This window comes from Kogia breviceps, chromosome 5, assembly GCF_026419965.1.
Source record: "Kogia breviceps isolate mKogBre1 chromosome 5, mKogBre1 haplotype 1, whole genome shotgun sequence".
Taxonomy (NCBI): domain Eukaryota; kingdom Metazoa; phylum Chordata; class Mammalia; order Artiodactyla; family Physeteridae; genus Kogia; species Kogia breviceps.
In genome coordinates, this window is record NC_081314.1 from 95,469,147 (window position 1) to 95,484,687 (window position 15,541).

Sequence of the window (15,541 nt, forward strand, 5' to 3'; positions counted from 1 at the left end):
GTAATTTTTTGTGTAAGTCTGAAAAAAATTATACTGACACAAAAATAGATTAATGAAGTAGTGCAGAGTTCATAAAATAATCCATATATACAGTTAGTATATGAAGCAATGCAAATCAATCAGGAAAACTATTCAATTAAATGGTGATAGGATAACAGGCTATTCATTTGGAGGAAAAAGATGGACTCCTCCCTCATATCTTACACCCAAATAAAGCTCACATGGATCAAAAAATTAAAAAATGATGAGGCCCAAGAATATAAGTGACAAGTACAATATTCATGGATTGAAATAGGCATGATAAAGCATGGCAAGAAAACTAAAAACCATAAAGGAAAAATACTAATAAATCTGACCACATAAAAATTAAAACCTTATATATAGAGGGGAGGGGAACACCATAAAGTTAAAAAATAAGTAATAAACTGGGCGGATATAGTTGTTACTTATATGACAAAGGATTGATAGACATACAGTAAGATGTTTCAGAGCTTGTGCTCTAGGGTAACATTGCATGGGCCCTGCCACTTACTAATGATGTGACATTGCGAAAATTACCTAACTGCTCTCTACCTCATTTTAATCATTCGAAAAAAATAGGAATAAGGCTCCTTTGATTCATGGTGTTATTACTGGGCACTTAAACCGTATGTAAAAGTATCTAGTAACAAGCTTGGCATATAATAATGATAATTAATAGCTGCTAACATATATTGAGGGCTTACTATGTACCAGGTATTGTGAAAGCCTTTCAAATACATCATTTAATTTAATCTCCATATCAACCCTTCCAATGAGGAGAGGGTACTATTATTATTCCCATTTTACAGATAGGAACTCTGAGGTTTAATGACAGCTAGTAAGTGATGAAGTGGGGGTTTGACCAGAGACGGCATTCCTGATTCGTTCACTTAACATTTACATCATGCTGTGGTGATTCTCAAGACAACTTAGTTCCCTTTTCCCTGAGTCCTGGGAATATTTACTCTTGACAGTTAATTGGACTTTCATGTTCCTTTCAGTAGGTATATGAATCGAGTTCTTCGAATGTATTTGAGCACTGATATATCCATGTGGTTACAATCTCAAAAGAAACCTTATAGAAATTTGTTCCATTAAAAAGTTAGACTTATTTTCACACTCTACAACAGCAGTCCCCAGCCTTTTTGGCACCAGGGACCAGTTTCATGAAAGACAATTTTTCCACGGACCGGGGGTGGGGGTGGGATGGCTTTGGGATGATTCAAGTGCGTTAACATTTATTGTGCATTTTATTTCTATTATTATCACATTGTAATATGTAATGAAATAATTATACAACTCACCATAATGCAGAATCAGTGGGAGCTCTGAGCTTGTTTTCCTGCAACTGGATGGTCCCATCTGGGTGTGATGGGAGACACTGATACCCCAAGTGTGTTGCTTATGGCCAGTTTACTCCGTGATCTCGTTTTGGTTGCTGTCACTGCAGAAAACCCTGCTTCACAAAGATAGGATGTTGGAAACGGAAGCAGGTTTTTCAGTGCTTTTGTGGCAATCTCAGGATACTCTGCCTTGACTTTAATCTAGAACGTATGGAGATTTGAAGTTGTCTCAAACAGACTTTTAAGGCCACTGTCATTTGCGATCTCAAGCAGTTGATCCTCTTCTAGCACGGGCAGAGTCAATTGCCACTCACTGGTAGGGTTTTGATATGAGTTTGCAAGCAATTGATTTATTATGGTCTCTGTGCAGTCAAACCTCTCTGCTAAGGATAATCTGTATCTGCAGCTGCTCCTCAGCGCTAGCATCACTGCCTCAGCTCCACCTCAGATCATCAGGCCTTAGATTCTCATAAGGAGTGCGCAACCTAGATCCCTCACATGCACAGTTCACGACGATAGGGTTCACGCTCCTATGAGAATCTAATGCTGCCGATGATCTGACAGGAGGCGGAGCTCAGGTGGTAATGCGAGCAATGAGGAGTGGCAGTAAATACAGATGAAGCTTCACTCACTCACCGGCCTCTCACCTCCTGCTGTGCTGCCTGGTTCCTAACAGGCCACAAATACAGGTGCATGGCCCAGGGGTTGGGGACCCCTTCTCTTGGTATTGACCAAGTATAGTATTTAAGCACTGGTATATCTATGTGGTTGCCATCTCAAAGAAGCCTTTTAGAAATTTATGCCATAAAAAGTTAGACTTATTTTGCATACTCTGCAACACCAAGTATAATGTCTACATTAGTTCCTCCAGACATACTTCCAGGGGTACTTTCTTTTGGTTTTATTTTGAGAAAATAAAAAGTCAGAGATGGTTTTATCTTAGCACTTAGTATACCAATGTAGCTAAAGTAGTTAAAGTAGTAGCAAACGTAGTTTGATGTATTAAATAGAAATAATATTGGAGGTTAAATTCTCATTCAAAAATAATTTCATATTTCTTATTGGAAAATTAAATTTATTTTGTGTTAATTTGTGGAGCTTTCTTTTTACCTTTTTTGATTTGTTGGAGCATAATTTATTCAAATCTTGGTTCCCATTATAACTTAGAATAAAATTTCTTTTGATAGTCTTAAAATTGAACTTAAGAAAACCTTTTATGAACTTCATATATTTAAAGACAGAGGCTACCATCTATCTATTTTTTTTGATAGATTAGCCGGGGTTTAATTTGGTTATTCAGAACAAATCTGAAGATACTTTTTTTTTTTTTTTTTTTTTTTTTTTTTTTTTTTTTTTTTTTTTTTTTTGTGCTAGGCGGGCCTCTCACTGTTGTGGCCTCTCCCATCGCGGAGCACAGGCTCCGGACGCGCAGGCTCAGCGGCCATGGCTCACGGGCCCAGCCGCTCCGCGGCATGTGGGATCCTCCCGGACCGGGGCACGAACCCGAGTCCCCTGCATCAGCAGGCGGACTCTCAACCACTGCGCCACCAGGGAAGCCCTGAAGATACTTTTTTTATGGTATTAAACATTTTTTTTCTTCATAGTAATATAGTGTTAAATTATGCAAAACCTAATTTGGAAAGAAAATAATGAATCAAAATCACAATTTGTGCTTCTTTAATCATGAAGAAGAATTGACTTGTAGGGACATGAAAGGTTTTAAGTCTGCCTTAAGTATAATTTGTTAAAATCGTTGGATTTTGATGAACACTCTTGATAGAAATAACTTATCCCTCTATCTAGCTCTATTGATAGATTGTAAGGAAACGGGGACACTAGATATCCTTAGGAGAAACCCTGTTTAATTCATAGTAAGACTGTATATACTATATTAGCCTTTTGGCCACCTATCCTATCTTGAAAAAACAGCAGATGAGGAAAAATGCAAAAAAGGCCTCCAAACAACCAAAATAAGTATAAACACTTCCATTTAAAAAGATTCTATGAAGAGACCTAACCTCACTGCCCCCTGTCCCTGAGTGCTCACTCTTTTCCCCTGTATTCTGACTTTGCCTAAGTTCTAACAAGCTTGGTTTTCAGGTTTCTAAACCCACAGCAGCCTAGGAGGAAGAAGGGGTGCTACAGGCAAGCAGGGAGACAGACACAGGTCATCACTGGCATCTTGATAACAGGAAGCTACAGGAACAGTTTACAGGCAGAATGTGAGCAACTTTAGTTATCTGGGATCATTTAGTGTGGGATCAGTCATATCCAGATTTCTCCGCCCTGAGGGTATCATTGTATTACGGAATAGTACATACAATACGAGACATCAAAAAGATTAAATTATAGTCAGTAAGAGACTTCCCTGGTGGTCCAGTGGTTCAGACTCCATGTTCCCAATGCAGGGGGCCTGGGTTTGATCCCCAATCAGGGAACTAGATCCTGCATGCCGCAACTAAGAGCCCGCACACAGCAATGAAGATCCTGCATGCCGCAACTAAGACCCGCTGCAGCCAAATAAATATTTTTTAAAAATCACAGCCAGTAAATGTCAGCATTTACCAGTATCCAGAATCCAGTCTGACAGTGGTGTCTGATCTTCCTAAGAGGGATTTTGGCTTGGTAATTATAGATGTAAGCACCTCCACTTATTCTTGTTTCATTACTAGTTCGGTGTTGGGATCTTCTAACTCTCCCTTCATCTCTCGTTTTCACCTGGAAGTCTGTGAATCCAGATTCTGTCCAGGCGCTTATAGTCTAGGTCCTCCCAGCAGGCTCCCATCTGAACTTGTGATCTCTCTGTAATGTCTGACATGGGGACTCCATTCCCAAGGAAGTGTCTTCTCATTTCCTTGCGTGAGCAAGGTGCCTGAGCCTTGAGCTTCACTCTTGGTTTGTGCATGCAGCCATATATGTTCCCTTTACCAGACAAGGTCTCAGTCAGTGATCAAGGGATGTTTTGTAGGGTGGCTATAATTAGTCAAGTTTTAGAAATACTGCCTTACGCTATTCCCAGCTTTCTTCTTTATTCCCAATGGGGGGATGTCTTAACCAGAGCCAACTGCCCAATCTGGCTTGGACCCTTGGGATCAAAAAGATCCGGTACCAGGCTTTTGTTGTTATGGACCCAGCAGAGTTGAAATGAGTGGAGTTAACTCTTGCTGATATCAGGAAGTCACAGTCAACATTTCTCTGGCCAGTAACCTGATTAGTCCCTGTTCTCTTACTGGGTTTTCCAGTAATGAGTGTGCAGTACCTATTAGGAATAGTTTCTCCCCAAAGAGATAGTTTTAAGTTCTCTGTTTAAGATGGCAGCTCTACAGGTATACCAAAAACATGACCAGTGCTTCCACTGTATATCACCTGTAACAGTTTTCTGTATTAATACTTAATAGGTCCATCTCTCTTTGTTAATACATTGCTCCCCCTACTGGTAGCCGTGGCCTACCAGGAGTCCCCAGAGTTAAGTAAGAAGTTTTGTACTTTGAAAATGTATCAGGTTTTGTAGTCATACTTAGCCTAATTGACCAGAACAGCTTTGCAGCACTGTGCACGCTATCCAATGCAAAGGGCTTTATATATCCTCATATGATCTCCCTTACTGATATGCAGGGCCTTCTCTTATTACATCCCTATCATCATAAGACCAACCACAACCAACTATGTATGTTTATGTGTGTGTGTGTGTGTGTGTATAAATACACACACACACAGAGAACACAGTATTTCTTCAGATGTGTATATAAATACACACAAAGAGAACACAGTATTTCTTCAGATACTTAACTATCCCATTAATATTACCTGGGAAAAGGGGAGACTACTTTCTGGAACAGGATTCTGAGCAGGCTAGTAACATTGCATGTTTTTGTTTGTTTGTTTTTGGTGGTTTTTGTATTTCAGGTTCATTTTATTTTTTAAAAAAATTTATTTTTGGCTGCGTTGGGTCTTTGCTGCACGTGGGCTTTCTCTAGTTGCAGTGAGGAGGGGCTGCTCTTCGTTGTGGTACGCGGGTGTCTCATTGCGGTGTCTTCTCTTGTTGCGGAGCACAGGCTCTAGGCATGTGGGCTTCAGTAGTTGTGGCATGTGGGCTCAGTAGTTGTGGCTCGCAGGCTGTAGAGGGCAGGCTCAGTAGTTGTACCACGTGGGCTTAGTTGCTCTAGGGCATGTGGGATCTTCCCGGACCAGGGCTCCAACCTGTGTCCCCTGCATTGGCAGGCAGATTCTTAACCACTGCGCCACCAGGTAAGTCCCTCAGGTTCATTTTAGAAACAGACTTCTCAGGATTAAGGTGATGGTGACATGGTTCAGATCAAATGTCTTGGTAGAAAGCTGGGGAAAATCATAGGAGAAGATCCCAGGCCTGTTGTCTGTCAGCTTGGCAATGATGTTTGAGCATTGACCAATGTGCTTGTGTGCAGGTTGTGAGGAAATAATATCGTCATCCTGTCCTTTATCTGGTCCACAAGTTGAGAGCAAAGAGCTCCATACAGAGCTCTTGATATAAGGCTGTGCAAGGCAGATGGCCCTCACATCAAGTGTCTTGAGTGGTGGATGACCTGTGAAAACAAGTTCCTTGACAAATTTTTTAGTGACTGTGTGGACAGTAATTAGCTTGGAAGGATGCTGTGGGAGAAGACACCACAAATATAAAGTATATTTGAACTGCCTCTCAACCAAAAGAAGAAATAGAAGTGACCAAATAAAAATATTTGGAGCCTATGAAATTAAATTTCACTGAAAAAGAAATTAAAATGATCATTTTACATATGAAGAGGCACGCAACCTCAATGATGGTCCGGGGAAAATAAATTACAATGCCAGTATAATAGTTTTTATTTCCATTATATTGAAAACTTAAAGTGCCTTTGTAGCATCTCTTGTCATCATCAGTGGAAACAAGCCCTTTGATGTACTCTTACAGGGAGTATACACGACTAACATCCCTTTTGAGGCAGTTTGTCTCCCCTTTTGCTTCTTCAGGATCTGGGCTTTAGGGGTTCTGTGGGACTGATGTTTGTGTGATGACTTTGATATTTCCTGTGTTCTTGGGCCTCTGGTCAGTCTCCTTCGAGCACCGATAATTTGATTTCCTGGCCCACGGTCCCCAGGAAGGTCACGGCTTCAGCAGGAGGGGCCCCTCCAGAGCTGGCGGCGCTGTGGCCGTGGGCGGGGGCGGGGTTGGGGGTCGGTCGCTCCACCTTCCCATTGGGCTCTGGGGTGGCTCAGCGGCAGTGGAGGGAAGAGACCCTGAGCCCGGAGTTCCAGCTCCGCATAAATGCGGGCTCCATTCTGGGCGGCGGGGTTGGGGGGTGGGGCCCCTCTGCCCCCTCTGCCCTTAGTCATTCCGAAAGGGAGGTTGGGAGGCAGGGGCTCTCAGGGAGGGAGCAGCCCGGAGCGCCAACCTTGCATGTTCGATCCTTGAACTGACCTTGGGTAGTATGCCTCAAGGTTAGGGGATGCCTTAGACTGTTTGTTATCTTCAACTCTCCCTTTGGCAGTCATAGGGTCAGTTCTCATCCATTTCTTTTTCTTAGGACCAATTATTACCCCCATTAACTATCCTCAGACTCTTCCTAATAGACTGTAAACTCTGCAGGCAGGGATTAAATCCTTCTATCTCTCCATACCAAAAACAGTGCCTGGATTCTTACCTTGAATGTTGTAGGAGCTTAACAAATGGCTTATTGGTAAATTAATTATAAATGAGACTTCGGGATAACCTGTGTCTTACTGAGCTTCTAATTGTTTCTTCAGCAGCATTAACTGGAAAATGCAGTTTCCCAGGAGCCCTGCTTTATCTTAGTTAATGTTGTTTCAGAGAGGAACTTTGTCATGATGATATAAAATTTTGATTAAATGGAAACAGCAGTTTATTTCTCTTTAACTAATAGCTCCACATAAAATACCATTTGTTATTAGAGAAACAATTGGAAAGGAAAGGTTTTCCAAAGTATTATAACCAAGGCATGGTTAAAATGATTTATACTTCATATGTAGGGCTTGCTCAGTTAATGTATCCACTTATTAGGCATTAGGAAATTCTGAGTGAGGAACAAGGTTATGAAATAGATGTGCAAAGATGGAAGTAGAAAGAGACTGTATAGTTTGAATAAGTTAATGCTGCTCTACCAAGCCTAATGTTCTCTTTTTTTGCCCTTTCTTCATTTAGTAACTAGGCCATTTCCCCCAGTATATTAACTATAGCCTAGGAATGAGTGAAAATTTTTGAGCTGCTACATTAAATCATTTCAGGACATTGGGAGTAGGAATTAGCAAATTATTGCCTGAGGGAACCAAATAATAAGCTAAGAATGGTAAATGCAACTTACTGAAGGGCCCATTATAAAACCAAATAGTATTATAGCTTATGAACGGGGCTGTCTTGATGTGGTGTTTGATCTCCATGTACTCTACTAACTCTTAGATTCTGAGTCCAATTCAAACAGAGCCAATGCTAACCCATTTGCCTTTGTGAAAATTTTAAAAAGTGCCCTTCCTTGAGTAAAAATTTTAAGTATGTTATGCACAGCTTGAACAATCCAATGTTCAGGTCTGAAGAAGGTGGGAATGTGGATGAGTACCCTCTCTGGCTTTGTTTGGTGATTCTGGACTCCACCCTCCTGTAAGGAAGGGAAGAGGAGGGATGGCATGGAGGGGATGATGGGGTTTGGGAAGTGGCTCAAGGTTTTAATCAATAGCACCAGTTTCAGTTCACCCAAACCGTGGTTCTGTAAGTCAAACTTATTTTTAAATCGGTGACCAGAACACCTACGTTCTATTAAGAATCATACAGAACTGCTGCTTAAGAGGACGTGCCCCTTTTCGACTCATTCTGGCTCTGTGGGATTGGGATGTGGGGGCTCATAACCCTGGAAGGAGCAAGCCTGTGTGTATATCATACACAGGCTCCAAATGTCAGGGCTCACATCCTGCTGGTAGTGTGTACCTCCTCCCACCCCCTCACCATCACCCTCATAAGTCTACCGGGTGTTTTATAGAAAATGAGCCAGTCAGAATTGGGCCTCCTGGAGCCAGGGATGGGTACTGGCATGTGCCAGTGAGTGTGCAAGTATATGAACGTTAATGAATGTCAGTGTGGAGTTTCATGACTGAGAATTTTCCCTGTGGCTTTACGTTTCCACTGGGAGACCCAGTACCTCTTCTCATGCCGTCACATACATTCTTACATAACTTCACACATGTCTGCTTTGTGAATACTGCCACCCGCCCCCAGCTATGATGCTATTGTGCTACCTTGGATTCGGTTTATATAGGTCTATAGCACTATATTAGGTTCTCAAAATAATATAATGTTTCTATATTTAAATGAGCACCTTAATGTTTAAAATAGAATCTTGGACATTTTTCACTTGGAGTTTCCACATTTTACTTTTCTTAAATTAATTCTTGTATTTTTTTATACCAGCTAAATAAATTCAGACCACATATTGTGACATGTAAAAGCATATATTAGTTACCCATTCTCTAATTGCGTGGTTAGAACTGTATAGCCCCCTGAATTTCTGAACAAAAAGCAATATATGCTCCTTTTAAGGCTCTGAGTCTGTTTAGAACTTGCTAATGTGAGCTGGGAGGTAGGAGAGAGAGAGAGAGGTTTTCTCACATCAGCAGTGCCCTAGAGACTCAGTCGGGAGTCAGTTGAAAGGCCCTAAAGACCTCAAGCTCCCCCCAAAATTAAATCCCAATATAAGGTTATTCTTGTACTTAGTGTTATACTGGACAAGAAATATCTTTTAGTGACATAAATTCACACTGAGAATGTAATTTCACCATGAGGTTGTTTATATAGTCTTTTATTTTTAAATGTTGTATTATGGGAAATTGCAAACATATACAGAATTAGAATGAGATAATGAACCCTTATGCAACAGTACGTCGTTTAACAGTTAATGTTTGGTTGATCGCGTTTCCTCTAAAGCCTCTCCCTCCTTTTCTCTTTGCCCCATAGTATTTTAAAGTAAATTTCAGACATTACATAAATTCACCTGTAAATATTTCAACATTTATCTCTGGTTTATAAGGCCTTTTTTTTTTTAACATATCCACCATGCCATTGTCATACCTATAAAATTAATAATAATTCCTTAAATCATCTAATACTCTTCAACATTCAAATTTCCCTGATTGTCTCAAAAACATCTTTTTACAGATTGTTTAAGTTAGAATCCATATAGGTTTATACATTGTATTTGGCTGTTTGTATCTCTCAGGTTTCTTTTTTTCTATATTAATAAATTTTTATATTTTTCTTACTTTTAAAATTATTTTTCAAGGGAGCATAAAAGGAAAAATACTACCAAAATTAATGCATTAAACTTTATATTTAAATCATTAATTTTTACATTCTTATGTTTTCAGATCCATACATACTTAATGCCGAAATGTGGAGGGCTGAGAAAATGGAAAAAAAAAAATTTCCTTTTCTGATTCAAAAACAGGCCTGAATTGAGCTTATTACTCAACAGCAGAAAACAAATGCAGAAAGTCGACCCCTACCCTATTTGAGTTCAAATAGGTCTGCATTAAATCACCTTTTTAAGCTATATTATGGTTTGACCTAACCAAAATATCACATTATAAATACAAAATTTGTAAACAATGTGCCCTTTACTTCTGGGATCTTATCTTTTTTGTCTTTCAGATTTTGGGTTTGTATTTCAGTACAGTGAATTCAAACTAAGACAGTGTTTTCTTACCAAACATGTGAGTGTTTGCATCTTTTCTACCGTTAGCAATTAACATACCTAAATGGCTTATTCATTGACAGTATTCCCATTGAGTTCACTCTGATATCTCAAAAAAATTATTCTTTGTAAAAATAGTTAAATCACATATTTGTTTCTTTTATAAATACTAACTTTTCTATTCTACCAGGTTGGTGCATTATTTTCTTTCAACATGGATAGGAGGACAGAAAAAAATTTCTTCTGCCGCTGTAATTTTAATACTACCATGCTTGATATAAATTGTGCAGTGCTGCTAAAATGCCTCAAAATTTTACCATTTCTTTTTATAAACTCTCAATCCTGTGATATCTTTCCTTTCTTAGGATATGAACGAGTCTGCCAAACAAGAAGATATTTTGGAATCCACAACAGATGCTGCGGAATGGAGTCTAGAAGTGGAACGTGTACTACCACAACTGAAAGTCACGATCAGGACTGACAATAAGGTATAGAAGAGAGAACACATTTTGTTCAGATAGATTTTTATAAGGCCATTTCAGGGTCAAGGGTACTCCCAGTTACAAAAATGGTTTAAGACGGGATTCAGTTTCCAGTGTTTTATTTTAATAGAGATTTAATAAATTGTTGTTGAATGAATAAATAATGTAATATGGCCCACAAAGCAAGGAATGTATCTTTAAAATGATTTGGAACACATCATATTTCCCTGGGATTAAGGCGTATTTTCTCAATACATTTTGATATATTTTCTTGGCAATCATATTTTGTTTAGGTGAATAGTGAATGAAATTAGAATTCTATGACTGTATACTAACTGAGTAGAGTTAAAAAATGGTTTAGAACTCTGCTGGTTGGCAAAACAGAAGACGTCCTGGAAGCTACCTTACATAATCTACTCAGTACACATGATTAAAAGTTTAATATTAAGAAAATAATCAAAAAATCATATGCAATAAAGATTTGGGGATTAGGCCAGATGAACTGGCCCATTTAATCAAGTTTCTGCTTACTTTTTACCTACAATTTATGAGTAAGAACTTCAGAATAAGCTAATAGGTGACTAGACAATACTACTCTCATTAGTATTGTAATAATCTCTATAAAAGGGGCTAGAGAGACATCTAGGTAAAAAAATTAAAGGATTTTTATCCTTGGAGGTTAGAGACAAGCCCCAGAATTATGGAACAAGGTTCTAGGGAAACTTGTCACTCTACAAATGTGGTTGTATGTCTGCTCCCCAAAGTAGCAGCCATACAAAGATTGCTGTTTTCAGTGCCTTGGAAGCTAATTCATACTTCGATTGCCTGGATTTGGGCATGTAGAACTGTATCCTAGAGAAGGTAAGAAGTAGCCTAGACTCCTAGGGCAGTCCTAAAATAAGATAAGGACAACAGAGGTCTTCCTGGACTGTGAACAGCTGTGGAACAAGCTTTATCTAGAGTAAGTGGGCAAATCCTACAGCCTGTTTACAATATATTTACCCAATCATTATGGAGGACAGCTATTATTTGAGTATATTGGGGGTAAATTCTCTGTTTATGTATCTCTTATATATAAATACATATTAATAAGTATTTCTTTCCTGATTTGATCTCTGCTGGAAGTCATAATTTTCAAAAATGTAATTTTTTTGTGAAAATGCAATTTCTGATTCTTTAGTTTTGTCAGAACAAATTTTCTTCATACAAGTAAACATCACTATTATTGTGACTGTAGTTAGAACAACATGTTAAAATAATTGTGTAGTTGGGAACTCTCAAGTACATCTTAGTCCCGTGAGGAAGCAAGTTTAATTTGTCTACTTTCAAGATAAATAAACTCTTGAAATCAATCATCTCACTTAAAATCTAATCACTTAAAATCTAATCATCTCACTTAAAATCACACAAGTGTGTTTTTTTTAAGAACTGTCATTGATCTCCACATAATAGAACTAACTGAATAAAGAAAGAAAGAGTATAAATGTAACTGCTAACCTATACAGTTTTATAAACCAATACTGCAGTAGTCAAAATCCTGGATTCTTAAAGAATCAATGTTCCCCTGATTTGGGGAAGAATTAACTAATTTGGAGTTGGACTCTTAGTCTCATGCCATTCATTACCAGCCTTGATCTTATGAGGATATACTGTGTCATTAATTATACAGTCCATGTTACAGGCAACATTTGAAAATGTCAGATAAAGTTTTTTGGGGGGTTGTTATTTTTTCAAATACGTGAATGTCATTTTGAGTTTAGATTTTTGTGGTATAAATACTGACATAAAGTCCTATTTGATTGCTTTTTCAGAATTCTTCTCTAGATAATTTGGTCCTTGTGTCCAGTGTTTCATAAACCCTTCTTTCTCCTAAGTATTTCAGCTGTAGCAAATGGGAATTACAGCTTTAGGGTCAATTCTTTATTCAGCTTACTTAAGAAAAATAAAATTATACATTGATTTGAGAAAATCAGGGGCTAATGAATAGAGAAATGTTTTTCATGTCTCAGAAATAAAGTAATCTGGTTATATATGTGGTTTCTCACAGACTCATTATCCTCCTTAATCAGGAGGGGTTGACACCAGAATCATGGTAGATCCCATTCTTCCTCAACTCCTAACTCTACCAAAACAAAACCCTCTCCTTTACTTTTGGACAAAACAATAACCTCTTACTCACCGCAGGCCATTTAGGACCTTTCAAGATTTCAACTTCATGTTTGAGGGGGAAGAAAAGGAATTAATTATTTTCAGATCAATGTGTTTTACTGATCACTGTTACATTAATTTTTAAGTAGCATAGAGATATAGGAGATAAGTAATATAGGGTCAGCATTATTTAAAACAATTATAAATTTCTTTAAAATTACCTTGTGTTAGAAGTAAAAAAAAAAGTCCCATATTTATTTGGCACTAGATCAAATGTTTTGCTTTTTTTTCCTCACAGGTTCATTTTAATCCTTGTATGCTTCCCAACAGTGTATTATAAAAAAAAGTAAATCTTCTTTTCCGTTCTTTTTGCATATTATAGTCTGTATGCTTGATGACATCCTGTCATACACCAGTATTTTATTTTGTATATTCTTCATAATGTAATCAGGTTTTTATTGCTAGGCAAGCTTATCCTTGTTTCTGGCACTACTTGTTACTATTACCAGTTCTCAAAGAATGCAAATAAATTTTAATATTAGCTTAAACAAATTACAATTGGGAAAATAAGTATGCTGCCAAAACTACAAATAATACATTCCACAACTGAAGATAAAGGATTTTTGTCATATGCTGGCTTGAATGGACTATATTAGCAGTTCCCTTTTTAGAGCTGGGTATAGAGAATGCTCCTGGTGATTACTTCTAGAGTAGCTATATACCCATCTCAGATCTGCCTCAATTTGGAATAATGTATCTGAAGACACAGAAGTTTTGCCAAGAGAGTCGATAAATTCAGCCAAATCCTGGGTCATTAACCAGGTCATTAGCCAACCCTAGTTAATGCCTCAGTTCTGACCAAGTGAGTAAGTCTCAGGCATCAATTCCTTAGAAGTGCAGTCTGAGGACACCTAAACTAGAGTGGATGTCAGTGCCACCTAATAAAATTGTCTACGAGTATAATACATCCTGGACTTTTTGTTCTTTCCTTTCTTTATTTTTTTTACTCTTTATTTCTCTAACTCTTTCCTTTTCTGCTGTGTTTTTATCTTTTTTTAATAGTTCTTTATTAGACCCCATAGTAGTGCCCACAAGTGTTATATAACTACTCTGGTGGAATTTAAAACTAAGAGCAAACATCTGTGATTATACTCACTAGACTTAAATCTGTAACTGGTCAAGAATTATTCTAATCTCTGAGTCTTTTTAAAACACAATTTTTTTGTTAATTATAAAAATAATACAGAAGTAATATTTCAAGGGGAGAGGAGGCAGACAGTGTACTGTGAATTAGAAGCTAGGGATCACACATTTAGTCCCACCATCAAATCCTGATTTATTGACCCAAAGTTTCAGAAACTTAGTAGAACTTTGGTAGCTATAAAGACCCAGAGAGGATGGAGCCTATCTTACAAACATCCCCTTGACACCCCAAATTCGTATTTCTACAACTTACTAGCTGTGTGATCTAGGGCAAACTACTATAGCTCTCTGTTCCTCCTTTCCTCATCTGTAAAATGGGACTAATTATATTCCTTACCTCATGGAGTTGTTGTAAAGCAACAAGAACAGTGTCTGACACATAGTTACTGCCTAATAAATGTTAATTATTGTTATGTGACAATATTGTTTTGTAATATTATTGTATTCTATGAAGAATTTACAAAATTTCTGCCCTAATGCTTCTATCATTTAAGGGAATATTGATAACAATCAGCCTTATATTTTTACCTAGGGTGTAATTTGATTCATATAAGTATCACTTCGGTAAATCTTTCTAATTTTTTCCTTAGTAAAGGTATATATGACATGATGAAAATAATAATAATAAATGATATTTACTAAGTGTTTGCATTGTGCCAAGTGCTGTTCTTAGCACTACATATGTTGACTCATTTAATCCTTTCCACTGCCCTATGATATGCAGGTACCTTTTACTACAGATGAGGAAACTGAAACACAGAGAAGTTATTTGCCTCTGCCTAGTAAGTGACAGATATGATATTTGAACCTCCAACCCAGGCTCTTACCTATTATTCATTTAGTGACAATATAGCATACTGGTGAAAAGCACAAGTTCTAAACTCAGGACACTTGAGTACTCATCTTGAGTCTAACACTTATTAGCGATTGGAGCCTGTGGGTAGGTTACTCCACATGTATGGTGTTGAGATTTTACCTCTTTTTTTACATATCATTTCATCATGAGCATTTCCACATATCCTTAAAAATTACAAACCATAACTTTAGATGGCTGTCTGTAGTGCTAGAAGGTTACCGTCAATCTCCAGCTGAGTGCCTGGTAGGGAGATGGCTTGGCCAAGCTCAGCAGGTTGGGGTCAAACCAGGAGCTCTAGGATCTGGGTGGAGAAATGACAGGGCATTGTCCTGCAGGAGCTGATGCTTAGGATATGGGCAAACCTAAGGACCAGAAGATCTGAGAACACAGACCAGTAGCAAGAAATGGATCAGCCAGTGGGTCATTTTAGAGAACAAGTGGTTGTTGAATGTGGAAATCCAGCTGAAAGAGAAAACATGGAGAGCAAGAAGCAGAAATGAAGATTAAATAGAAAATGAAATTTAGATATCTTGTATACTTACTCATTGCTGCAAGAATGTACAGTCAGACCAGCCTGTAGGTTGTAGCTGCTTTTACCTGTTTTTAACTGTGTAAGGGGCTCTTCCTCAGTGTACTTTATGATAATTATTGAAGGATAATATTTCCTACTTGATTGAAATATTTTAAATTCCATAATAGTAATTTATTAAACTTTTAAGTGAATCAGTTGACAGTTACTGAGTTGAATAATAAAATGGTTGAAGCTGAGCTACGAAA

At 38.0% G+C, this 15,541-nt stretch overlaps 1 protein-coding gene across 1 annotated transcript in view; it reads left to right on the plus strand.

The window, feature by feature from the left end:
* IFT57 (intraflagellar transport 57) overlaps positions 1-15,541 on the plus strand; it is a 58,916-nt gene that overhangs the window by 23,170 nt on the left and 20,205 nt on the right. Inside the window, exon 6 of the mRNA XM_059064564.2 lies at positions 10,441-10,563. Within this exon, the coding sequence (XP_058920547.1) occupies positions 10,441-10,563 (123 nt within the window). The remainder of the gene's footprint in view (positions 1-10,440; positions 10,564-15,541) is intronic.